The 27,625-nt window shown below is 40.7% G+C and overlaps 1 protein-coding gene across 2 annotated transcripts; it reads left to right on the top strand.

Moving 5' to 3' along the window:
- The first annotated feature begins 130 nt into the window (after positions 1-130).
- Positions 131-27,603, top strand: LOC125764790 (CDC42 small effector protein homolog). Of its 2 annotated transcripts, none has more exons than XM_049429369.1 (6): positions 131-328; positions 1,622-1,762; positions 15,403-15,482; positions 26,272-26,549; positions 26,623-26,729; positions 26,812-27,603. In XM_049429369.1, the coding sequence occupies exons 4-6, from the start codon at positions 26,408-26,410 to the stop codon at positions 26,818-26,820; spliced, it is 258 nt and encodes an 85-aa protein (XP_049285326.1). In that variant the 5' UTR covers positions 131-328; positions 1,622-1,762; positions 15,403-15,482; positions 26,272-26,407; the 3' UTR covers positions 26,821-27,603. The 2 variants fall into 2 exon arrangements, with proteins under 2 accessions (XP_049285326.1, XP_049285327.1); XM_049429370.1 differs by lacking the exon at positions 131-328 and adding an exon at positions 335-481.
- Positions 27,604-27,625: the final 22 nt, after the last annotated feature.

The raw sequence follows: 27,625 nt of genomic DNA on the forward strand, positions 1-27,625 counted from the left end.
TTCATAAAAAAAAGTTATTGAATACTTATGAAGATTGTAATACATCTTTCGTATTTTTATCTAACGACCTATCTAATAAATTTCATTCAAAACTACCCCTAAAAGTGTACGTTACACCATTACATTACATTTCGAACCCTGTAACAAACTTTTGCCTTTGTGTTGGTGTCACGATCCGTTCCGTGTGTTCAACCAATCTCCAACCTCTTTCATTCCACACAGTTTCTTTTTCATTTAAATTTCTTTCGCCTGCGAGTGAAGTCGGGTTGTGTTTTGGTGCTGCTGCTACATTTGTTTGTGAACGCTTAATTCCGCGGTGCATTTCACGGTACAATTCTAGTTCCCCGCGAAATATTCCATTACTTTTTCGTATTCCTAAACTTCCTATTTGGAGTGTTTAAAAAACGATTGATTTTTTGCTGTAACTCGCGCCATTTCTCAAAGTGATCGGAGTGATCTTCCATCTGGAACGCTTCTTGTGGTACTTGTTAGCGAAAAAAAAGAAAGGGAAAGTGTTTTGAAGATTTTGTGTTATGTTAAGTCGGCCCCAGTTAGTGGTATATTCTAGTGCAGATCGTTTCCGCAATCTGTAATTTATTCATTCAACTGTGAACCATTTATAATGCACGTTTGGTTAAATTGATCGCAGTGCTATCGCTTAAAGTTTTGTGATGTTTAAGAAAGTGCCAAGGCATGTGTATTATTTTTATCACTCTATCACCAGTGCCTGCTGTAAATTATGAAGCGTGTTTTTATTTCTATTCCTGCCAACCCGATCATCTTGTAGCAAGAGCAAGAGCATATGAAAAAAAAAAACAACAATATGTTTGCCTCCTGTGCTACAAGCGCCACATCCGTGATCGTGCTGAAAGTGCTGCGTTTGTGTGTGTTGTGTATCGGGAAGAGGTAGAAGAAGACAGGTTTTTCATTTTGGGCCGCGATGTCTGTCGAAGGCGATGGTGTCGAATGGTGGAGCAAAACATTAGCAGAACCGGTTCCAACCGATCGTCCCGTGGTTGGGCTAAAGGGTCAGCCACACTTGCCTTACCCATCCAACCGGGAATGATCGGTCGATCATAGCCAGAAATACCACCGGTGACCCTACAGGCGCAGCAATGACAAAAGAAAAGTCATCCCTTCAAGTCGGCCACTCGAGTGTGTATCTTCTTGGACCAGCCACAACAAGCAGGAGCATAAGTGCTGCGCGGACCTTAAACCAAGTCTGTAACCGAGGTGCGTGTGTGTATGTGAGTGTAAGAGAGAGTAGGCGGCAAAGTCCAGTGAGGACAGAACTGTCCCAGCATTAATCATCCGGCATGGGTGATGGCCATCGTCTCGCAATGGTTGTTGGTGGCCAAACAATGGCACATAAAATCTGACGAATTCGCTTACGGAGCAGATCGGTTCCCTTCAGTTCGTTGCAGGAAATCGCATAAGTGAAAAGCGATTCCACATGAATACAATATCAAAAAATATCATGCGAAGGAAAAGTGATGTTGCAGTGAAAAATATTTTCTGTTCCTTTTGATACATTTTTCTCTATAGTGTTTTAATATTACCATCTCTTAAAGCTTAAGGATTAAAAACAAAAATATTTACACATGTTTACTTTACAATTTAGGTGATTTAGGGCGAAACTATGTTTGAAGTACATTCTTAAAACGGTGGCAAAATTTGAATAGTGACCTTTTGGATACGATAGAAAACAATTCTTTTGTAAAGTGCAAAGGATCACAAAAACATATTTAATTTATTGTAAAAGGTAAGTTGAAAATCTTTAAATAATTGTTTAATCGTTTACAGTAAAAAAAGAACGCCATGCCTTTATCATGACAAAACTTAATCAAGCAATTATTTTTTTCTGTCGAATCGGCATTTCTTTTCTTACTTTCTTTAAAGTAAATTATATTGCAATTATGTATTCGATCATCGTATAAAAAACGAAACTCAAGTCCCCCACAGCTGCATCTTTTTTTTCCGGCACAAGTACGATCAAGATATTGAAGATCTTGTTGCAACCGCGCGCGTAGCAAAACATTGGAGATTCAATTAATCAAGGCCACCCAACGTCACCCGTACGTTCGCTTGACTATAATTAATTAACACAAATAGCGCAAACAAATTGTACAGAAAATGAATCGCAATTGCAATTTGCTTTATTTATGATGGAACGATCGTTCACGTCCTTTCACCACAATATGGATCTTCAAGAGATATTTTATAGTCTTCAAGAGGACTTTTTCTTTTCCTTCTTTTGTCTCTCTTTCTTCTATGAAGTTAAGAATGATGTACGGGTAATATCTGGAGGAAACTATTGGCATTACTTCCGGTGGATAGGGAACAACCAGCAATGCATACATTAACCACTTCATCACGACCTCGGGCTGTTGACACTTGATGCGTTATTCAGCTGGCGTTGTTTATCCGTTTTTGGTACCGTTTGCATCTCACACCCCATTTCCTGGGGGTGATTGAAAAGAAAGAAAAGATAGCCAAATTTTTACATCGTCTTGAAACATGAGTCACGGATCAAGAGTTAATTGCGTGTTGTTGTTTTTTTAAATTATACACCAACTCTGCGTGCCATTTTCGATGCATGCGAATGATGAATATGTGAATCAGAATACTTCAAATTGTTGACGGTTTTATTTCACACTCGTTTTATATGTTCTATTGTGAAACTCTTTTTTACTAAAGTGAGCAAAGTGTTTTACCTTCCCTTACCTGATCGCACTCGTGAGTGGTGAATTCCCTCACATTTAAATACGAACATTCCCTTCGCGCATGAAGAAAGTTCCCAGAAGTACATTAATATACATGCATTTACATTTATACTTCTGCACCCATCTTCATCTGCAACTTTATGCACCGGGGCCCAGAAGGTGCAACAGGTACCGACAATGGCATTGTTTTCGTACCACGATGTCGCCGATGTTCCGTAACAGCGTACAACAAACAAAAGCGGTTCTTCGTGATGCTTGGCTCACGGTCAAACAACGGGTTAGTAAGGTAAAACAACCATCATAAACAACCTGGAGCCACACAACAGCAACAAAGCAAAAACCGACGACGACAGCCGCAGACACATTGGAAGAAATAGAGATTTTGTAGAGTTACCTTATGGTGAAAACAAAACCAAAAACAAGTTGTTGTGTGAGTGGAATATAATGAGTACAAATTAAAATAACCAGCATCAACATTCATGCCGATTATGTGCGTTTTGTTGAAGCTTTCCTTCGTTTTTTTTTACATTCCAAGATTATACAAGAAATCACAATCGAGAAGTTCCGATCGCAATATCATTAATATACATAGAAATATATAATAAACATTCTTGAGATCATTGCGCTGTAACAGTACTTTCTCATATATGAACCAAAAATGAAGTAAAGATACGCTTGCAAAGCAGACGAACGAAAGCACATTATCGAAGGTTAGAAATCTCCGTACAACACTCACGTAAAACAAATGCTTACACACGAACCCACCCCTAGTAGTGATACGAGTCGTAAGTTTGCCTGTGAATGCTTTCATGCGGCAAATGAAATGCAGCAGTAGAGAGTTATCTGCACGATCATAGAATTAACCGGCGCAAAAGCTTCACCTTTCGATCGCTAAAACATCGAGAGCTCGTATGGCGTGGAGTCGGCGTACCTAGCGGTTTGGCAAAAGTTCAACAGCATTAACCGAAATGGGCAGAAAGAAACGTAATGTTTCCCTTCTTTCTACTTTCGATTTGGCGTTCTGATGCTGACGGAACGTACACTGGCTATAGGTCCTTTCCGTGGGGTTTAGAGAACCTAATAAAACTAGCCAGCTTTAGCAGTGACCTGCAATTATTGGGTTACCTCCTGGTAGCGCTGTAGCTACCCCATTTGGACCATCATTGCGTTCTTGATTGCCCCCTTTCCTCCATCTCATTCTTCAGAATGGCATGTATTACTTGTATGTGGACATGCTTGGTCGGTGCTACATGCTTACAAATAATCGACCATCGAAAAGATCATCCATCCATTCTTTTCGCGGCACGAATATTACGAGATAATGCGAGCAAATGCGTAATCGCACACTCCCATTTGTTATTTTTTTAACCTGGCTTTTGAGAAGTTCTTGCTTTCTGTTTGTCCGTTACTCAAGATGATGATCGTCGAGCGCTTAGAACACAATCGAATATGCTCGCAATATATTATTTTTTTTTGGGGGGTTTCTTTTCATCCTCATAGCAGAAACCATAAATGTTTGAAATGTTGAACGACTATAGACGACGAAATCGGCCATTTAGAAGTACCGTTTTGTGATTAAAGTTTGGCCTCCGTTTAGGCTAACCTTCAATCTTCGCCCTAAAGTTGATATATTGCATCGTATTAGTGTTACTACCGAGATACACGCGAACTCAAATTACCACAAACCGAGGTACAAACTGTTCTGAGGTTCTGCAAAACGATATCCAGTGTATCGACACACTCTTCTTGGTGGTAGTTGACTTTTGACAGATCAAATCCAAGATTTGAACTCCCGAGGATTGAGAGCATTTATGGACGTAGCTAACACAATGCTAACGCTCATTTGTGGAAGATTGCTCATGTAGATCATCTCCCAAATTGTATGATGGTCAAACTCTTCCTAATGTTGATGACCGTAGCACCGTAGAAAATGAGATCTATTGGTTTATGAAATGTATGAAAACCATTACTAACTCCGAAGAGAAGGTTCATCAAACAGGGTACATCATTTTTTATAGTTCACATTTAAATCGCAATTAGCTCTTGCTTGCTGAAGTGTGATGCGGTACGGGTGCACCGAACAAATTATCTCATACAAAAGAAATAATCTACTCTCTAATCCATGTTAACTGATGCAGGAAGTGTATCGTTAGCCTACAGCGGCACATAAAAAACATATCGCAGCTCCAAAGTGTTGTCTTTCACTAATACCCTGAGGGAAAAGACAGAAACTACTCATCCTCAAGGGAGAACGGTGCGTGATGAAGTCTTCACCTCATCTGCACATATGTATCTTCCAAATGTGTTTGATCTTTCTGGTCGGAAGAATAGCAGCAATCGTTGTACATAGTACGATCACTTTCAGTTGCCGTACGGATGTCAAAGAAGAGGACATATGCAAGATATACGCTGGTCGATATCTTACACATTTCTCACATTCTCACTTTACCTTCTTGGCAATGCGAAGATCACGACGTTGTCACACAATCCTCTTTTGCTCTTTCGATGATGAGAATGATGATGATAAAAACATAACACAACGACAATATTAATGGTTTCCGTTGTGGCGAGGAGTCCATAAGGAATCCATGATAAGTCAAAATAAAAACGTCATATGCGGTTGAACAGTTGCTTCAGATGTTTCGCCCATGTTTGGCCCAGAATTCCCATTTGCAAATAATTTGCCATTAGCACAAGAAATACAAAATAGACATTATGTATAACAATCTACAAATCTTCATCTTCTGCTCATTATGCAATGTTGATGCCGTGTACCTTCCTTCCGCGAGTGAAAGCAAAAGATCTACAACAGCTCCGTATGTTTAACTGCTTTCACGCGCGCGCCATCAGTGCACCGGCACGGTGGGTCGGCGGTCGTCGGTGGACGGGACCCTCTAATCAAGTGACGACGCACTAACCCGCACGCACATCGATCGTACCAATCCGGGAGCAGTGGCAGCAGGCTGTTAATTTGAATTTTAGTGACTCGTGCACCGATCGTATCTAAAGTGTTTCTCGAACAGATCACCACACACAAACGCACACCATTCGGTGTCAACTTGGCCACCAGAGTAACCTTCTTCACTCGTGTACGGTGCGTGGGAGAGATAGAATTTCCAAATATAAACACAAACAACTTCCCTTCAGTCGGGTGTAGAATCCAGGGGCCCGAGATAGAATGGTTGAAACGAAAATCTGTAGTCTTGTTTCCATATTTGGAGCACATCCAAACAAGGAGTTCCATGCTGTCGGCGCAAGTTGGTTTGTGGCCCGAAAGAGACTATAACACCAAAACTCATGAAGTGAACGGAATGGTTCTGACTTCCAATGGTTCGCATTGATCAGGGTTTATAAAGCAAAACACAGCTAGTTAACTCTAAGTTTAGGCGAATACAAAATAAATGGATTTTTATTTCCTTTTTAAATTAAAGTGCTGTAAAGTAGTTACAGATCTCTTATTATTGTAGTTGAAGGTTTTACTGGGTCTTTTAAAACTGATGAGGATTTTAAGTAATATAATAATATAAGACCTTAGTAATAGACCAGATGATCCTACATGATCATGCTGTTTCCCTTATTCTATTCATACAATCTTCAAACAATATCTGACGCGCCCTGGTTGATGGACGGAACAGATCCATCCCGAGAACCTTTTCCCACCTATGTAGAAGATATCCGTTTTTTCCTTTAAACAATAGATAAATAAATAAATAAGATAGTCTATAATAACATCACTCCGTAGGTTCTCATCGGAGATATAAATAGTAGTCCAATAAAGTAGCATGAAGAATTGAGATTGAGGCTATAGCCTTAGGAGATTTTCAAATTTATAGAAATTTTTATTTTTTTTGTGATATTTTTATTTTTTTTTAATTTAAAGCATTATTTGACTGAAAAAAAAAATATTTCAACAAATTTGCATTAAAATAATCAATTTCTAAATTTTGCCAAATTTCCCAAAAACAGCTAAGGCCTTATGAGATTGACAAATTTATAGATTTTTTTTGTTATTTTTGATTCTTTTCTTTTTTTAAAGCATTATTTGAGTGAAAAGAAACTTTTTGTAACAATTTCGCATTAAAATAAAACAAATTTTTAAATTTTGCTAAATTGCTCAAAAAATGGCAAGGGGTAAGCCTTATGAAATTTTCGAGTTAAAAATATTTTTTTAATTTTTTTGTTATTTTTGATTCTTTTCTTTTTTTAAAGCATTATTGAGAGTCAAAAGAAACTTATTGCAGCATTAAAATATATCACATTTATAAATTTTGCGATATTACTATAAAAAAGCCTAAGTCTATATAGCCTTAAGAGATTGACAGATTGACTGAGACATCTATACAGACATACAGACATCTGAGGGTATGGCCGTCGAAAAAGAAAATGTAGCCATTGGTGTCATCTATCGACCACAAGTTAAAGATTGGCGATCCGTTGGATACCGACTGAGTTATAGGCAAAAGTTGATGCAAAAATGAGCCTTAGAGATTTTCAAATTTTTAGATTTTTTTAATTTTTTTATTCATTTTCGTAAGAAATTTGTCTATCTTTTGTCAAACTGTAAACTTTTCTGCTTTGAAACAAAATTCCTGGTTTTGGATCATTAATCACTACTATCATTATCGACGGATGGGTAAATGATTATCGCGTGGTTTAAGTAGTGTCCACCGAAGCAACAATGTACACAGTACCAGTTGCTAAAACACATCCAACATTGGAGAAAGTTGTCCCGTGGAAAACATATTCCATCGTTAATGAAAAAGTGGTTTAAAGTGTGAACGACAAAATGGGGGGGGGGGAATTTCCAATCTAAGGAACATGACGGTATGGAGCAGGTTTAGCAGGTTACGCTGTGCGAATGTGTTTGATTCATTGTCCATGAAATCAATTCAATGTCCAGTATTTCTTTTGCATTTAGTTTTCCCTCAGAGCGCTTGACTCAATAATATCTTTTGAAATAAAAATCTTAGTCGACCGGATGTTCAAGACGGTAATGACAAATTTATCATCTTCCCCAAGGATCTTTATTGTATTAACATTGGTAACATTTTAGTGAAAGCTGATATGGATATCAGTCAATCATGTTATGTTTCGACGAGTCAACAGATAGGATGAAACACAGAAAACACTCATGTAGCCATAATGTACAATGGACATGTAATGAATATGTGTTACCACTAAAGGAGGGACCACTTTAGCCACCTCCCGTCCTTTCATTGCTGCCCATCGACTCTACAAGATGCTCTGTCGATCACTATGCATTTACGCGCAGACAAAAAATATTACATTATCGGCTGTGCTAGTGCCCTACCTCACCCACCCCGGACAAAGGTGTCAAGAAAAAGGCACGGTGCGGTTCACTTAAAAAAATATGAAAATCATTGAGCTTGTCCATTTTGTTGGAAAATAAAATTGACGCTTCAATCTCAGGCGGTACGACCTACTGGGTATCTTAGCACTCGCGGAGCAGCACGAGCAAAAATTGTGTTAGTGGAATTGGCAATTGGCCATTTTGAGCAAATGTGCGATTGAAAGGGTTTTTTTTCTCCTCCTCCGCTCCACTGTTTCAGCTCTTGCGGTACGCCCGGTTTCGGAAAGTTGTTGTTACTTCACGCCCGCTTTTGTTGCACTTTATCCATTGTCTACCGCGGCTTAGCCCTGTTGCCTATCAATTTGGATCTTACATAAAATGGCGTTTTCTCACTGGCCTGCTGCCATTGAGAATTAGATAATCAATTCTTTTTATTCGCGGCTACGCTTGTGCGTCTGGTGAGAGCGCCGATCATCTGGTGGGTTTTTGTTTATAGGGACAGATTTACCCCCCGCCTTACTTATGTATAAGTTTGTGCGAAAAAAACGACATTTTTATTTGTTTTTCTGGAAACCCCTTGAGCTAATTGGATAAGCGACCAAACTTTTAAAACACTTTAACAAAATACCAAAACTATCATCTGTACCATGTTTGGTTCCCACAGAGCGCAAAGAATTAAGAAGAAAGCTGCCACAAAAAAATCACCCTCCAGCCAGGAACAGCCCATCATCACTGATAAAGCAACCGTGTAACGAGTGGAAAGTGTGTAGCCGTTGATACCGGTTCCCGATCTTTGCGCACAACACCGATCGACGCATAATATTACGTGATCATAACATTCGCCTTGGCGTGACTCAACGAGCAAAACCCACGGCCGCAACTTTGCACGGTGAAAAAAACGCGAAAAAAAAACAAATCGTCTCGGCGATGAAAGTCGGTGGGGTGTGCATTGTGCCGGTTGATGACCTCATTTGAACCTGCTGTGGGCCGTCGGTTATATGGTGATTAGTGGCCGCGACGATACGCCTTTATCGTTGTTTCAATATCAGCATACACACCACACACATCACATACTCCAGACTTCATGATCCATGATCATCTCAATATCACCCAAAATGTCAGGTTGCTCTAGACCGGTTAGAGAGAACATGACGCAGGGTGATTTTTTTTTTCTTCTTCAATGTAGGTTTTTGATTAGATTAGGTATTGTTTGACAGGTGGATGGTAATTAGCCATTAATTTAAACCCACCAACTATTTCTGCTATATTCGGTGTGTAAAACACCAAACAGAAGCGAAATCTTGGTGACATAGCGAAGAATTCGAGACACTGAAATACCTTAGAATTCTTTCTCCTACTCACAGTGGAGAGGATGCAGTAATGTATACAATCGTTTCGTTTTCATAGAGTGAAGATTACAGTTTATGTTAGACACACACACAACCTGGATCAACTACTATAAAAACTTTCTGCCTCCATTAGCAAACCTGCCTTTTATTGCTTCGTATGCTATTAAGGTGACGCAACTTTTGCTGTGTTATATCCATTTCTGCTTGATTGATCTTAACCTTCCACCTCGTACGGCAGGATTAGCAAAAAAAAAAAAGATAAACGACGTCCTTCCCCTTTTTCCTTTACCTGATAAAAAAGGGTGATCAACAGAGAAGATTTCAAAATTTGCCCAAAAGATCAAGGAGAGTTACGATGGTCCGATGAGTTAGTGAGTGTTCGTGGCCTTAAAACCATCCACCACTAGTGCCGCTAGTGAATCTTCCAAACCGAACACGCTTCGTAGTTTATGATATCTTCCGCAAAAGAATAATTGACCGTCTGTATCTTTGTGTTTGTAAGAAAGTAGTAAAACCTTGAGCTAGAAAAGAACAACGCGCCAAGCATTATCTTGGGCAACTACAGCATTATTTACGGGCTCGAGAATCGCCGACATTAGGCAATCCGGCCGAAATAGATGGGTTGTTCAATTAATTATCCGCCAGCGAATTGCAGGCTTTTGACCCAAATGTGCTCCAGTTCGCTTGCTCTAGACGCCCGGTTACGCCCGATCGACACATTCTGATTCGGGCTGCTGGAAAGAACGGTTACTGTGTCCGGCACTTCAGTAGGTGTACTTCTTCACTTCATTCACTCCGAGTGCATGGGCAAACCAAACACGCCAACATCTCACTGAGGGGGGGGGGGGGGGGGAGGCAAGGTCCAGATTAGCGGAACGGTTTCGCGGACAGTGTGGCAACGATGATGGTAGACCTCTTCCCGGCCTACTTTTGATGCTTTAACGAATCGTGCAGCCACATGTTTGTGCACTGTCGATCGATATCGGTCAGGTTCTGTACGCTCGATTGAACAGTCTCGCTTGACGCTTGCAACAACAGTCCCGTAAACCGGGGCACGATTCTGAACGATGTAGCCGTTGGAAATGGTTCTATACCAGGTAACGGTTCTGGAAAAATGGAGAACAACACGATAAGCATCCCAACCTTTGCCGACGTGTACCAATTTTTTTTTTCGGAGACCATGTTTTGAAAGCTGATCCACAAGCATTCTCGATGCTTATTCGTGTGTGCTTTGAGTTTGGAGTTTGTTTTTTTTCACTTTGCTATTTAATCGCCAAAATAACAACCCCCATTGCTATTGTTGGCTATTGAGGATTTACTTGGAGATGAAATTTCATCCGACCAGTGGCAGTGATGGAGACAGTGTGACAGTTAAAAACTTCCGATCACCAGTTTGGTGTACAATTTCAATAAATTAGACCGACATCCGTGCTGGTTTGGATTGCTATATTTAACATACCATGCTGATCAGAGGAGTACTAACCGATTGGTGAACGTACATATCTTTGCTGCGAAAATCCACAACGACACAATGTACGCTACACATTAGGGATAGAACAGCATCAGTCTCAATGAAATGCAACAACATTCCTTTGACAAAATCCTGACGCACCCTGTCAAGGCTTTAAAATTATGAATCAATCACCTCTTCATCCTGCAAATCGTAGTACAAAGAAATATTTTTGTCTGTTCGGAAAATATATACGCTAGAGACAAAATGTACAAAATAAACAAAAAGCATTCCAATTGCTTGTACTACATCGCCTAGTGCTGGATTGTCGTATACTCTGTCGGGTGGAATAAACCATAAAAAACCATCTATCTTTCCCCGGCACAAAGGGAACGGCATCGGTCTCTGAGCAGCCGCACAGCATCCTATGTCGGCCAATGATGTGCTCTAAAGTTTGTACGATCTTTGAAACATCGCCTACGGGCACAACGTTGCTGAATTTTGCAGACAGCAAACCGTGCGGCTAACTAGAGAGCAAAGAAAAAACAAGAATGTTTCAGCATCCTCTCGACGATTCCAGCCGGATCTTTTAATTGCTGTACTTGATGTGTTTAATTATTTTCACTGTACATTTGCCTGAATGTTTCGTCAGGGGCGGTAGAGCAGTAAATTCCGCTTAAGAGTATCTAAGAATCGATTCTTCTAGGAATACGTTTTGTTTAATTTTATAATTATAACCGGATGTTTTTTATGGTTTTGTCAGTGCGGGCGAAAGCAATCGAATTTTGCTAAATTCATTGAATTTAAATAATATCAATAAAAGAGGCAATAAATGTCTTGGTCAAAATTTTATTTACCATTTTTGAGGGTTTAAAAAAAAGTTGCTAAATAAAAAGGAAAATTATATTATATCACCTCAAAGAAAACGGAGTAGAGAGTTTTTTTTACAATTCCGTGTGATCTTGGGTGGATTATTTCGAACCTTTAAATTGGTACGAGTGAATATCGCTTCCGAATCTAAACCCTGCTTCCCACGTGGTGTGTGTCTGTGTACTAATGCTGCTAGCAGCAACCATTCCGACAGTGTCTGCTAGACATCACGATGCACCGCACTCTCACACACCGCGCAGTAAACCGAAAGCAGCAAAATGGTTGAAATTAATACGATTGTTGCGCTCGTAAATTGATGTAAATCCATTAAACTTGTTAACGCTGCTCGATTTAAGCGCAATGTTGTTACCGGTACCGTGGCACAATCTTCACCCCCCCCCCCCCAAAAGGTATGTGTACGTGTGTTCCGATGCATGCGCTACTTCCTTCACCAGAAGTGAAAGTGTGTCTGTGTGTGTGCGCGCATGCTGTGCTGACTTTATGCGCAGCCGTTCCAGGCATCATCTTGCGCATCAGCACATCCTGCGGCTGTTGTGCGTTTGAGTGTTTGAAGCTGTAAACGCTTGGCACCTATACGGCGGGGACAATTTCGCACAGGAAGGGACAGTTTTTGTTTTTGGTTTGGCTTTCTTTTCTGCACCATACTATTACCTCAACTGCCTTGCTTTGAAGATGATGATCATATCTAGCTTACATACAATCGTGCTGAAATTGTTTAGATTTGCCAGCCAGATTTGTGATGTGTGCTCACTGTCTGCTGCTCGATAGCACGCCGCAGGGGGTACGGAGTTTGTTATTTTCGTTAATTAATTTTCCTTTGACGCTCGTCTGTTGATAGAAAGTGGCCAATAAACTTAAAAGCATCCACACACACACACACACATTCACCGGATTTTACTACCGGCGAGGGCGCAAATCGTTTCGAAATGGATTATTTTTATTTCTTTTACAGGTGTGTGTTTAAAAAACTAGATTTATTATTTTGCAAACTTTCAATCGCTACTTCAATCTTATTGCGTTTCCTGGTCACAAAATTGCCTATAGACACGCTTAACCAGTTAACGCAAAAGCTAATTCAAAGAAAAATGCGAAATACATAGTTTAAAAATAAATTAATGTTTACCAATCAAATTAAGATTACACTAGAACATTCTAAAGGCATGATCACGGCAGTGATTAGCAGAGGAGATCACTTCCGATCTGTCAAATCGGTTTTGAGGATCGTTTCATGTCAACAACATATCCGCTACTAAATCAGCCTAGCAAATCGTATCCCGCGATCGTCTACTAATGCTGCTGGTTGGGCCATTTCCTAAACGACCCGACAATCGGACTACCAGAATAAACCGGAACAAATATCCCCCACACTGTTTGACAGTGTGTTCCAATCCGCATGCGGTGTGTGGCGCGGTTGTGGTGCGTTGTTTAAGTTGTTGTTTGCTATTGTTTGTCTACTGACCGGCCGGCTACGCAACAAATTTCCCTTTCCCGATCTCATTGTACCATGCGTATATCTTTGTTGCTGCTGTTGTTGTGTCAGCACATATAAAACGTCCACCACATGAATCGTACCAGTAACCTCACGCCGCCGCTGTTCATCACTGTCAAACGGATATTGAGCGGTACAATGACCTGGCGGGTGACTTGGGAAAGACGACCACAACCGAACCCCAGACTGTGTTAAAATGACCGTCACGATTGAGCGGCACTTTTGTTGCAGTGATTTTATTTTAGTTTTCCTCCATACCTATGTTGCTCCGTATGTTGGGAGAAATTTTTGGACCATTATTCGGTCGCTACTAGTCACTGTACGGTCACGGCAAAAAGGGGAAAGGTGGCGTTTAATGGTGGGCGATTGAACGAAAATTGGGGAAACAAAATGTGTTTGGATTTTCCTGACAGCAATGTCCACAAATGAGTTTGGCTGTCCTATTTGTTATGGCATTTTAATATCCGCACCATTACTTACTTTTAATATTCATTAGAAATCGTGACAAATTGGGAAATAATAGTATTCAAACGTTTTGTGTCTCCGTGAACCTCGTTCGCTATTTTCATATTTTTTGTGGATGTAATTTGAGTGAAAGTTCACAGTGTACTGGCGAAATAACTTCTAAATGTTAGAAAACTATTTTTTTGTTTTTCCTATTTCATTAAATAGTTTAAAGTATATTCCTTCCCTAAGCCTAAGCCTTTATGTACGGCCGTTTAAGACATTTATCGCGTTAAACACAACACCTCAACACCTCGTGCCCGATATGGGAAGATAACATACAGGAAACAATTTACAAAGCAGTAAAATCCTTTAATACTTTTAAAAGGTCTCGACAAAGCGGCGAAAGCGCACTGGAGGGTAATTAAGTTACCGATGGGAAATCACCTCGTGGCGCGGTGGCCGTTTACGACAACGCAGAACACACAAAACCTACCCTTAAGATTGTCCCTGAACGAACCATCCATCGATGGGGAATGGCATTGCAGCAACGGTGTTTTGGTGGTCACCAGCGAACGCCATCCGCCTGTAGAGACGGTCTTACGTATGCCACACGCCATCAGCGGGTTTAGTTTGCGATGTTCGATTTGCTGTTCACTTTAGCAAGCGTGTCTATGCTTTGCCTGCAGACAAACCACCGGCACTGACTTCCCTTTCTTGCCCCGTACCGTGGGAATGATGGCGTACATTACAACGTCACCTGTACCTTCGCAGGCAACACACCAGACGCCAGGTTGTTGGTGTTTTTTTTTTGCAAGACAGGTTGAAGGCCGACCTCTGACCGGATCTTGTCGACGACGCTGTGTCTCGTGAAGCACTTTCAAAGGCAAATTGCATGTTGCGTTGAAGATATATAATTTATTCTGTGGTAATACCATGGCCGCTAAATAGTGCAGAATATAGTTTAATACACCTTTAAAAATCTTACTATAGATTTCGTTTGTATATTATTTTAAAACGTTATAATTCTTATTCATTTAATCACTGTTTTAAAAATAAAAATAAACTACCCTTAGTGCCCGGAGATTGTTAATCCAGTTCTTTGTCTACACAATTCCTACTATGCAAGCCTTTCACTTTCCTGGAGCACTATTCGCATACAATAATAAATAAATAAAAAAAAACATGCAAAAAACGAGCAATGGGTGGCGAAAACAAAAAACCGGGAGCGATCTGTAACGGCATCAATCGAAAAGCCGTAAATCACTTCTCGTTAACTAACGCCGTTAACCGATGGCGGATCAATACCGGACTTCCGGGGTTATTTCTTCGTTTCAATCATCCCAAATCAATGGCCAAACCCTTACGAAATTACAACCCGCTCACTCCATGGGCTTGGTGTAAGATTTATTTTACCTCCGTCTAAAAAGTTACGAACCATAGGCGGGAAAAGGAGGTTTGCGGTCAGTCCCAGTTATGAGATCCTACTTCGCGTGTAGCCGTTTAAAGTTGCCTATAGTTACGTAGGCACTCCTGACAGTTCACCTGGTTCACATTGGTTGAACTGGAGGGCCACATCCAGTTATGGGACAGGCGGGGTTTTGATTTAGCACCAAGCTGCCAAACCCTGCAGATCCAATAAGTAGACGATTGCAGTTCTTAACGTATTACATTGTCCAAACAATTTGATTTGTTATTCATTTCCCTTTCGTTTGACGTGTTGCTTCTTTTCTCTTCTTTTCTAGAGTTCGGACGAATAAACTTAATTCCTAGAGATCACCACAAAACCCAAGACCCGAACAACCAGCCAGCCTCCTTCACTGTGGTACGTAATTTTCTACTCAACCGAAGGCAATATTTGACGTTTATCTTAACGAATCATGGAAACGGTAGCAGTGAGCTATTGTATCTTCCGGTAGTGCGTTTTTCATTTCCACAGTTCGTGCGCGCGGTTCGAAAGCGCGGAAGCATGTTAATGTTGCTGCAGACCTTGGACGATCTTTCCACCGCACAAAATTTGCTGGGGACTTATAGACGTGTTCAATATTCGGCTGTTAGGCAGCGTTTCAATGTCCGGTGGGAACATGGTTTTATTATGAGAATTGTTGGGTTTTTGTTGCTTGTTTGTCCCTCGATTTAAGACTGTAGTTTTACACTACTTTGAATGATAAAAAATACTTGCGGAAATGATGTTTCATTAGGGTTACTAAAATTATTTACCGCCGCAGGATGTAACTGATCTTTAACTTTAATGCTTTATCTTGTTTTTATAAATGATATGGACATCGGAAAAAATGTTTACGATATTAAGCGATGAATCGCAATATGATTTTTTTGACAGTTTTCCTTTACCATACTCATCACCAGATGTGTCCACACATACTTGAACCAGATGATGGCACCGTGCATCCATTTCTGTCGATCCGTATATCCACATATGTTTATGACTGATGGATATTAAATGAAAATTTCGATTTAACACTCGCCATAAGATTCGCTCATTGTTTAAACTGCATCTAAAAAGCGTTTCGTTCTATAATCCTCACCAGCACGATACACAGCACCATTCTGACACCGATTCCGATGCGATCAGATTGTGATGCCGCCCTGTCTCCCGCTTGCGTGTCTAGCGAGACGTAAGTTATGACGGGTGAAGTCTGCCACGTTTGTACAGCCACGGTGGTCTTTGAAATGGATTCCCCAATTGCTGCTGCTTGCGAAACAAACACACTCGATGGTTGCACATCCGATTCGACGGGCCATCAATTCGGTAGACGATGATGGTGTTTTGAGTTTTCGTAACATGTTCGCGATCGTACAATATTTTGAGGTTGGGGAAGTTTTTCGGGACTCTTTCGGGAAGCTGGCGGTTACGCTATGCGTGATCCATTCTCTACACCCGCGATCTTCCACGATCTGGCGGAATGATTGGAATGACGCGAAGTGGCCAAACGGCTAGGTATGCGTCCATGCTGTTATTTCGAAAGTAGCATCAAATTTACGAGACGAGGTATCATATACGCTCCAAGATTAGACGTATGAGATCTCTTTAATGAGCGCTTGAAATGTTTCAACGCAATCACAAGAAATATAAAGTTCTTTGAAGCTAACAGATAAAAGGTTTTAAAATGGCAACCTGCTTAATCATCAGTGGGCTAATTGGAACGTTACTAGAACTACTAGCAGCAACGTTCCTTCCGTTTTAACTCGTGTTGATAGCTAGTAAAGCTTCTTATTTGAGGGCAGATATACACCCAGACGCTCAAAAAAACTTTAAAAATTTTGATAACATTTTTTGATAAAAAATAGTTTACCGAATATTCCTCAAACTTAAAGATGTGCAAAAAATCGATTAATTTACTTCAAACATGTAAACTGTCTTCCCTTAAATGATTTGCACGCTGAACACTAATTACTACGTAGGGGACATGGTGCCAATTAGGTTTAGATGTCTAATTTTCTTGTCGATACAAACGAATTTCGCAGTTGACCAATTCCAAAGTCATCCCAGGCGACGCAGTTTAGCGTAAAATGTAGGTTACTTCATATTTTCTTTTATTATCTACTAAATAGTTGAATCGCAACGATTAATGTCCTGGTTTTTGTATGTTAACAGAAGAAATAGTCCAAACATACCCGGCTTGCACATCCCTTAACGACGATGTTTTATTTCACGGGTGCACACGCGCCCAGCTTATTACCAAGCTGATGCATAATTAATTGAACACACTTTAATTGATTTTACGAGCTGCATTTATTTTGTTCCGTTGCTTAGCTTAATCTTTGTAAGATGTGGTGTTTGAGCTTACTGTAACTGGCTGATTGTTGACTGCAAGGTTTATATATCTTTTTAATTGAATATCATCACACCGGAACTGCGAACCAGATCAACGATCGACGAAGAAGTCGAAAGCAAAAAGAAGACTCTCCTCCAGCAAAACAATGCTCGATACACAGCAGTATTGTTTGAGTGTGGTTGCCATCAGGGGGTGCGAATGTTACCCAGTTAGTTTTCAATCGTTATCAATGTTACTTCCCCGCCAAAAGATCATCGCGAAAAAAAACAGGAACACTACAAAGAGGCACTTTTATGTGAAGTAAAGCAGAAACCAGGTACGACCTCCCTCCCTGTGCTGTATGACCCATTTCTTCAGACAATATTTTAACGTTATCTTCATCCCTCTTCACCATGATAAATGACTGCATGTGTCCAATTTTCCACCGCAGAAACATTTCGTCCGCAAAAGTTGATCTCTGTTTTGCGTCCCGGGTGGTCCTGACCTGCTTTGTTTTCATCGTGGATATGTTTTATTGCTTGTTTTGTCCTATTTGTTTGTGCACTGGATGTGAGAGTTTTTAGTAAAGGAAAGATCTGAATTCTTTACAATGTGTTTAAAATGACTTTTAAAATATTTTAAAAAAGATAAGGACGATATCTAGGAAGCAAAATATCACATATGCGATGAGTGTATAAATTTACTTCCAAGATCGTCTATGATTCATCCTTTGGGTAAAACGGACCAGGACCAGTTATTCCGTGATACATGCCGTAGCAAACAAAACCCTTATTGAATCACGACAAAACACGTTGAATCGTGCTTTTTTGCAATGAGCTGGTAATTCGATGAGCTGTTTTATTTGAAGCTTCATTAACGGCCATTTATCCTGGCTCACTTACCATTTGGCTGAAGCACATCTTCTCCATAATTTGCCTCTTGTTTGCCTGAATCTTGCCGTTTACATTTTGATTGTTAAAGTTAAATATACTATTCGCTTGCTCTGGGGCTCGTTTTTGGAACATGTTTCAGACTAGACATGCGATTAATACCCCTCGGTACACATGCCCAAGATAAGGTTCCCAGTTAAAACCGTGCCTGTTCCGTCTACCAAAAAAATTTTGTTCAAGACAGCATTTTTAAACAAGTAAACAACATTAAACCGTTTAAAAAAAACTTCACAACAATCATATGACCGTGGATGAAAGCAAAGAAATGGCATGGAACCATTCTTCGTGACTCAAGTGGATGGAAGCTATTTTGACCGAATGGTTGTAATATATGGGTGCAAAATAATTTATTCTCACCTCGCAACCGTCTGCCCGAGTGAGTTCAACGATAGGGAAGAACACACCCTGGTAGGGGAAGAAAACAGCTAAAGTAGCGTTGTGTACTTCACTTACCCTAGCCAGCGTGAGTCATCCGTTCCGTGTTTCGTTCCGCGGTACTGACCTACCGATGGTCATTTTTTCGCGTATACGCTCTTGACTTGCCGTCTTGTGACGGATGGCCGATAGGAAGCGTACTACCATTGGAACGTGGCCTGTACGTCTGGTTGTCTGTCGATGGCTGATGCATCGTTATCGGGACGGTGCTTGAACATAGCACGGCTGGCAAAAGAACGGTCTGAAGTTGGCAGAAGCCATCGAAACAGTACTTTACTGACAAGCGGTAGGCGATTGCCGGATTGATAGAGAAAACAAGTACAGTGATCGATTGTTTCGGTTCCTTTTCCAAATTTGTGTTGTTGTTATGTTAAGGGGATTTCTTTTTCTCATCCGCACGGTTTGGGTTTTTTGGATGAATAAGATTTTGTTTTGTTCATTATTCCTTACCAATTGTTTAAACTTTAAAGCAGCTCATGGTTGAGTTCTTACGTTTATCAACAATTCTTTCTGGACTTTTTGACGATCGATAATGTTTTATTGTTGAATGTTAATTTAAGCTTACAACAGGGCTTCTAATATAAATTGTGAGATACGGTTATTGCATTCTTGTTAACATGCACTTGAACGAAGAGAATCACCAACATGGAATAGAAGGGTATATGAGTAGATCCAGTATACATTTTTGAATTAATTCCGAGGTAAGTGATGTTTTGGATCTTCAAAAATGTAGCAACCCAATTATACATAAATCACATCCGCGCAAAGGGTGGCTTGTTAGCAAAGTTACTGACAGTTAAGACATTTGATTAAAGGTTGATTTATCTTCAACCCTGGATAATTTGGGAAGCTCACAGTTTAAGACCTAAGTTAATTACTCTACTAAGTATCAACTCCTTAACATGGATGAGAAACATCCAGAATTTGGTGTATGTTAATTTCAATGTCCTCTTCGATTGTTTCCAACTGATGCCAATTGATTATAGGACATATCCTGCTTATCGTTTATCAAATATGTGATCAGGAGTACCAATCTCTGCCTTTCTGCCTACTTCTGCCTTAGAACAAAATGTATTTGCCTTAAACTCAAAATTGGCCAACTTATTGAAACATCGTTTGCAAAACAGTATTCTCCTAGCCGTACCGTTATAGTTCTCTTCCAGCAATGCGGTTTCAATAGTAGCCAATAATAGAAACCAAATGTAGGTCATTTCTATAGCCCTGTTTTGATCTAGTGAAGCTGCAAACAAACGGTATTTTGCCGCTGATCATCGAAACAGAGGCTTCCGTTCGTAGCAGACAAACTTAAGCTGAGAGTGTTTGGCGTGCGTGCGATTGTTTTTCACTCTTCAATGTCCATCCGGTCACGGGAAGTCTGTATGTGTGTGTCTGTACCATACTTACGCACGTATAAAACAACCGGTAAGTTTTTCCGTACTTTCCCTTCCGACGCAAGTTGCTGTTGCGTTAAATTTTCCGAATTCACTTTCGCTAAAATGGAACACCAACATATATCTAAATGGCATTTTGGGTAAACAAAAGCATTTGCAGTATGCTGTTGCACCGGATGCACTGTTGTTGGCATGCAGCAAGGGTGAGAAGACCGCTTTCTTGGTATTAAAAAGCAAAACACTATGTTACGTATTCTAAAGCGAGAAGGTATTACTATTTCACCAGACGAAGACTCGCGTAGTGGATTGTTTGTGTGATCAATAAAATGCATTCCCGCGTGCAGAAACGTTCGCCTGACTTTATGGACGTATGGTGCAAAAAATTGGAAAGTTGCCCATCCGACCACGACTACGAGCTGTAGGCCAATTGTCACAAGAGTAAGATCAGGTGAAGAATGAATCGTAAAAGAAAATCTCCAAACACGTCTCCAAAACTACCCACTAGTCCATACTCTGCTGATCGACACAATGATCAGTTCACGTACGATCACGTTCTCCTCGACGGTTTGCCCGACGACGACAACAACGTGCACTATCATCATTATGCGATGTACTTGCCAAAATGTTGTGTACCGTTGCCTTTCCATTTTTGGTGTTGCTACTGCTCCCATGTATCCGTCGGTTCCATCCCAATTCATGCTCCGAAAACTCATCCGTCAACCTTGTGACCTCATTTATTTTGCGACGGGAACCAACGAAGACGCGGAACTGTTACTGCTATAGCGTTACTGTCCTACTGGAGGAAAAGTCAACCGGTGATCCGTGTGTACGATATTCCATTAATTAGATTAATGATATTTGCAAGACCAGACCTCTGTAGTTGTTTGCTGCTTTCCGGATTTTATAGCTATCGCAAACCCGCTACAACCCGTTCAAGAACTTCTTCATACCACATCGTCCAGATGACATCAAAGCTGGTAGGACGGGTTTGCCAGACAGGAAACAGGTCAGCAAGGTAACGCCACCGATGTTGTTGGAACGTGTCACGTACATTGAAGGTACTGATGCTAACAGTGGCCTGTCTTCTGCAAACTACAACTCTAACAAGACCTCTTCAGAGGGCAGTTTGCAAAAAAAAAATGCAACATACTCACCCCGATAAAACCTGATTCCCTCGAAACCTACACTTCCTGGATGATAACTCGCTTCATTGCAAGCTTTCAATCACCTCCAGTTCTTCATTCTTGTCCATCAGTCTTGCCATGCACAGAGAAAGGGAGTCATACAGACCCCAACATACGAACACACTTCCTGGTACCTTTTTCCCGCTGGGACCGGTTTTAGTTCATCCCTTTCAGTTTCGTCACACCCTGGCAAAATCTGGCATCGGATGTCCCGGGGATGTTCGTACGAAGTCATCCTAGGTGTCCATATCTTGCACCAGCAATGTGTTAATTGAAGTCTTAATTCGTCTTTGACGAAGTAGTCGTCGCGTACCTCCACTACCAGTGCGGTTTCCGTATCGAGACCGCCACGGCCACGTGCCGTACAGTTCGCCAAACCAAAATCTTCCAATCAGTACCACCCCACGATCATCAACATGCGCTGTGTACGCGCGCGTGAAAATGTTAATTATCACAATTCTGTTACGCGCGTGCGGAAGTGCATGGAAATTGTACCTCTCTTCAGCGATCATACCGGTTGGCGGTGCTTCTATTTTGTTGTTGTTTTCAACAAAATTTTTGCATACGAACACCATCTCTTTTCCTATACGCAAAAAAACCCCCGCTCTGGCATTGAATTCCAACGTGCGGGCAAAAAAAGCAGACACGTACACATGTGCGCATATGCTCGAATCCGGGCTTTCGACGAGAAAAATGGAAGCCGCCGAAACTAATTGTGCCATATAATCGGTAATGGAGTTATTAAAGGCCGTGTAATAACCATGAAATAGAAGTGTTTAATGGTGAAAAATTTGGAGAAGAGTGGACATGTCTGAATAGTGCAACTTCACGCTAGAATGTATTGCTTACTTTTTCGATCAGTTGTTAGTGTATTCTCTAAACGGTCTGCTAAGCAAATCATTTCTCTCTTTTGAAACTATTTTCCCTTTTTTGTGGTGTCCAAATTTGATTCACTTTGTACCTTCCTTTTTACGCTTTTCTTTTCATACACCATTTGAAACTTCTTGTCCGAACCATCTGCTGTACTATCGGAAGTGATCTTCATCACGTTGAAGATCACTTTCATTCGATCCTGGAGAAAAACAAACGCATGATTCAAGTGGGACTTTTCACTTATCGTTTCACCTTCCAATTCCGTCAGTACGCCAGTGAACGTTGTTATAATTCCCCCTTCCTGGAGCATCTTAGGAATTTTACTTCTCTCTATGAAAACACCTTTCCAGGGTGACCTCTTTCTACCCAACAATTGTCCGCCATTACTCACACACTTCATGACCAAACGGTTGCGCGTGTACGCCAGGTTTATCTGCTTTGGCCGAGCGTTCCGGTTGCAAAGTTTGCTCAATTTTATCGCACTTCCAAGCCGCCCTGATAGTGGGCTTCTGCGACTGAATCACCGTCGAAAAGCATACTTACTTATCATCACGGAACAATGAAAGTCAGAGTAAAAAAAAAATCCAGTTGAAGAGGCCGAACACTAGGAGCCAGTTGTGGGTATAGTTACTTCCTTTTTAAATTTCTTTTACTTGGTGTTTTTTTTTGCTGTTACAAACCCCACATTGGTGTCGGGTGGCGAAAGCAAGGAAAACATCTTGCGATCGCAAGCATTAGGGGGTATTCCACTAGACCCGAAAATCTATTGCGCCCACCCTAAATACGGGGCGGCATGTCATCTCTCCCCCCCCCCCCCCCCCCCCCCCAAACACCCGTCGGGGGGAAGATCGTATCGAGAGCTTGTGAAGAAATGTTTGACTTTTTACACCACCCATGTAGGGTGGCACGGTTTAACCATCTTTCAATTTCCTGCTCGGTTCTGTGGTGTTTTGAACTTTCTTTTCAACGATGACGACATGCTGCAATACACAGTTTCCGTTCAGTTTCCGTGCGACTTTCGTGCGGACACACGTTTACTTTGCAAGCAACCGTGGCGTCATCCACAGTTACTTGACAACTTGCTTGCCGAGGTTTGGCCCGTAGGCGTACGGAAAATTGCATAATGTTTATGCGCTTCTTTTTGTCTTTTTGGGGCAATGTTTTAGGTTGCTGAATCAGCAGGATTTGGACATTTAATGAATATTCCGTTTTATATTTTTTATGCTATTATGTTTTTCTTTTTCACCATCGTTTTGTAAAGTTTGTCTTAATGTTACTTGCTGTATCTTTCATCTCTTAAATCCCGTTCTCAAATGTCATTACAAAACTGTAACCAGCGGAGAGCACCCATGCTGTGCTTAATAACGTTTTAAATGCTACACAATTTGTCGCATCGTCGTGTTCACCGGTCATCACAGGGTTATGTAATGCTGCCGGACAAGTTGTTCCTACCGGGCTTACCTGGCGTACCACTGTCAATAAATAGTGCACAAACCCTTCTCGTCCACAGTGCTATCGATCACACACCCATATTCCGAATGTTCGCTCGCATAGCTACACCAAAACTGGACAGGTATAATCGACGTTTGGCACTTCTACTTCGTACCGGGTTTGGCACACGTACATGGAAACCGAACCAGCTCCATTCCACGATGTAAATGATAAGTTCAACTTTAATACCCTTCGGCTGGCTGCGTATGGGAATAAAAGTAAAATCGATCAACACACGTGTCCGATTGTGTCGATTACGGCACCCGGTGCCTGAAACAAACAGTTACCATCAAAGATGCAGACAACGGTGGCAAGATGGTGATGATTATGCAGGATGATTAGTGCGCGAGTGCACATGTTAAGCATACTGAATTAGTGTAACGTTGTTGTTCACGCAACGCGACTGCGTGAGCGATTTTCACTGGGAACAGGAGCGAATAGAAGAATATATGCGTTTTTCTTCGCGATATGTTGTATCAATTTTTAAACCCACTAAAACAATACATAAATCAGTACCGGTAACGCATCAGTTGAGAAGTCATCGCTGCCCGTGTGGGGTACACGTGGTACCTCGTTTCTAAGTGAACCGTAAAACCACCCACCTGGTCTATTAATCGTGTATGTGTGTTTACGCTGGTGACACGTGAAATGCACGAGCTTTAGTTCAAATCCATTGTAGTTTCATGCATTCAAACTTAACGACGGTTTGCGATCATACGGTCGAGATATCTGTTATTTGAGGTCATGGTTTTTCCGCATCGCTGGAGAATTTGTGGAGTAACATGGCACTAAACAGTTAAATTCTAATTCTAGAGCATTAAGTATGAGAAGCATCCGCAAATGATATGAGTTGAAAAGAATTTTTCTATACTTTGGTGCCGTCCCCAAACATTTATTTAGTGTAAAACAAAGCAAAAATGTTTCTTTCACACAAATATTAAAGCTTTTAAAAAATAAAAAAACCAATTTTATGGATAAGTTTGTTCCTGGTTTCAGCTTGTCCATCCACATAGATAACATTAATGATAGCATTTTAATTGCAGAGCACGTACCCCTGACGCTATCGATCGATTGAGGATCGCGAGTGTATGTGTCCGTGGCATTACAATTCATTGTGATCGAGACCAGCTTTGAATTCAATCGTTTCGCATTGGGCACGTAACTCCATCGTTTATGGGAAAGGTTTATTCCAAGGTTGCATCAATGTTGGACGCAATTTGGGAGTTCCTTTAACATTTCGATTCAGAATCCAAAGACAAGTTTAAATGTGACAATGTGTTATGCTTCTTATTTGATTATACAATCATTACTCATTTTACCCCGCCTTGACTGATGATTTGTTATCAGTAACTTGAGTTTTAGATGATTTTTTGTGTCGTATACATGGGTTAGATGCACGATCTAGTCGAGATTAAGAATAGGATCGTATGTGTTACTATCGCGTGTATTAATAATCAGCTTATTTAAACTTACAGTTGTAATGTAAGGAATATATTCTTATGTGGATTTGCAATTACCATATATTTGAAATAATAAATTTAATATACATTATTTATGTTCGATTCGATTCATTCCAAGAGATCTTTAAAGGATCCTACAGCAAACTATTCTGTACTCGATCAAAATAGAATCAAAAGAACTCCTGAACTGTATAAAGTATTTGTGTGACCTTCATTATGTACACTTTCATTCTGAAACCTGCTATGCTGGAACCCCGGGCCACTTGTGCACTAACGCGTTATGTTCAATTTTTCACATTTAACCCGATCGCTGTTTCCTTTCACTATTTGATCTGCACATTTGAATCCTATTAATTTATTATGACAATGCTCATGTCATGCTGTGTGACCCTAGTCGGAACAACATCGATCCGTTTTTTTAAATGTTTCTTAGCATTTTCATCCATCCATTTGAACCAGATTTTCGCCTCACGTGTGCAAATACGTTCGCCCTCGTGTTAAGCGTGATGAATGAGAAATGTCTTCGAAAACGTACGCCAACACCACCATTGTGCGTCTTTGGCCTCGAATTTGTTTTGGGCTTGTTTTGGAACATTTATTCAGATTCAGTTTTTAAGTTCCCTTTCGCCTTCAGACACTCTCTTCCAAACTTACTGATGTTTTGCCGTGCTCGACATTGAACCTAATTGCACACGTTTTGGACGTTAGTGTGTGGGTTTTCAAATGATGAAACAAAAAAAAATGGAACAGGAGGTCGTCGTAATCGATCATTACATCGAATGAAGAGGCTCATTTATCGACATCCGGCCAAAAAGTAATAAGACTGGAAGTGGTTTTAAAATTTCTCATCTCTGTCAATTGAACATGTTCATCTTCCGTCAAGGCCAACAATACTAGCCTGATCAAAATACAAGAACATAATTGACTACTCTCTTCTTGCCGATCGAAACTAATTCATTGCAAGCAATTAAAGATTTATTGTCGTTCAAATGTACCAGACCGAGATTATGTGTAATTAAATACTCATCTTTCAGATATTTCACTTCCGTTACAGAATAATTCACAAGCCGGGAACCGAAAGCAGAAGACACAGTTGGGCAGACGCAACCCCTGTCATATCTATCCGAGTAAAAAGAACCGCCAGCACCGTGGAGCAAAAACACGGCCAAACGATTACCAGCGGCAAGAAGATGGCCAGTACGGGTGACATTTGGTTGCAGTGGTTTTCCTGCTGCTTCCATCAGCCTCAAAGTCCCCGGCGTCGAAGGCACCACCAACGGTTGCGAATCGATCGTTCGATGATAGGCAATCCGACAAACTTTGTTCATACCGGTAGGTGTCAACTGAGACGCATCTGTTGTTTTCCTATTAGTTAATCGACCGTTATCGTTGTCCTCTTTTACAGGTCACATTGGCTCGAATGATGTTGAGCTAACCACGAACCACCTTTCCGCCTTACAGAATCAGATGCAAAGTAAAGGTGGATACGAGATGAATTCGCTTAGGTTACAGGTTAGTAATGATCGCATGAAGAAACTCTTCTCTACCACTTATTGGTGAATAATGTAATAAACTCTTTGATCTTCATTTACAGACTTGCTGATATTCACCAGCCTTACGAGTATATACCAGTACAAGTCATGGTCAAGCAGATGGCAAAGGTGGATCAACTAACGCAGCCGCAGAGTCTTAAGTTATAGTTGTAAAGTTGGAAAGTGAAAGTACCAAATTATTAGAACTACAATTTGTAAAACAAGTACGAATCATCACATCTGGTAGCACGTTTGAATTGCAGACACAGTGAGATGAAAGCTCACACGTACAGCTGAAACGCAACAGACGCAAAAAGAGATCCACTATAGCGTATCGAATCGAACGTATATCGAGCACGATCAAACCGATGACAATCTTCTGCTGGTGCAAAGGGCCCTTTGCAATCCCCTTTGATTCGTTTGTGTACATTTGTAAATAGTTTCAAAACTGATATTATCTAACGTTTTCCTTTAACTACTATCCCACTAAATTAGAAGGCGATAGTACAGAACTCAACGCGTTTATTATGCATAACTGCCGCTACACACCACCAAGAAGAAAAAAAGGAACGATTTCTCTTCGAACTTCAAAACAGTTACTCCTTCCGCGGTTTAGATCGATAAGGTTACTAGTTGTTAAGCTAATATGAAAGAGCAATGCAAAATGTTCACAATTTGCAATAGAAACTATTGAAAAGGTATCCCTGTTCTGTTCTTTAAACAGTGAGATCAACAGCGTTTAAAGTGTAGTTTTATAAGTCTCCTCTCAACAAGACGCGAGCGCGATAGTGTAAGAAAACGGTTTATGTGCTAACAGAATATAAAGAAAATAAAGAACAGATTTTCAAATAATAGCTGTAATGTGCGTTTTGCTAA

The sequence above is a fragment of the Anopheles funestus genome, chromosome 2RL (genome assembly GCF_943734845.2).
Source record: "Anopheles funestus chromosome 2RL, idAnoFuneDA-416_04, whole genome shotgun sequence".
Classification (NCBI taxonomy): domain Eukaryota; kingdom Metazoa; phylum Arthropoda; class Insecta; order Diptera; family Culicidae; genus Anopheles; species Anopheles funestus.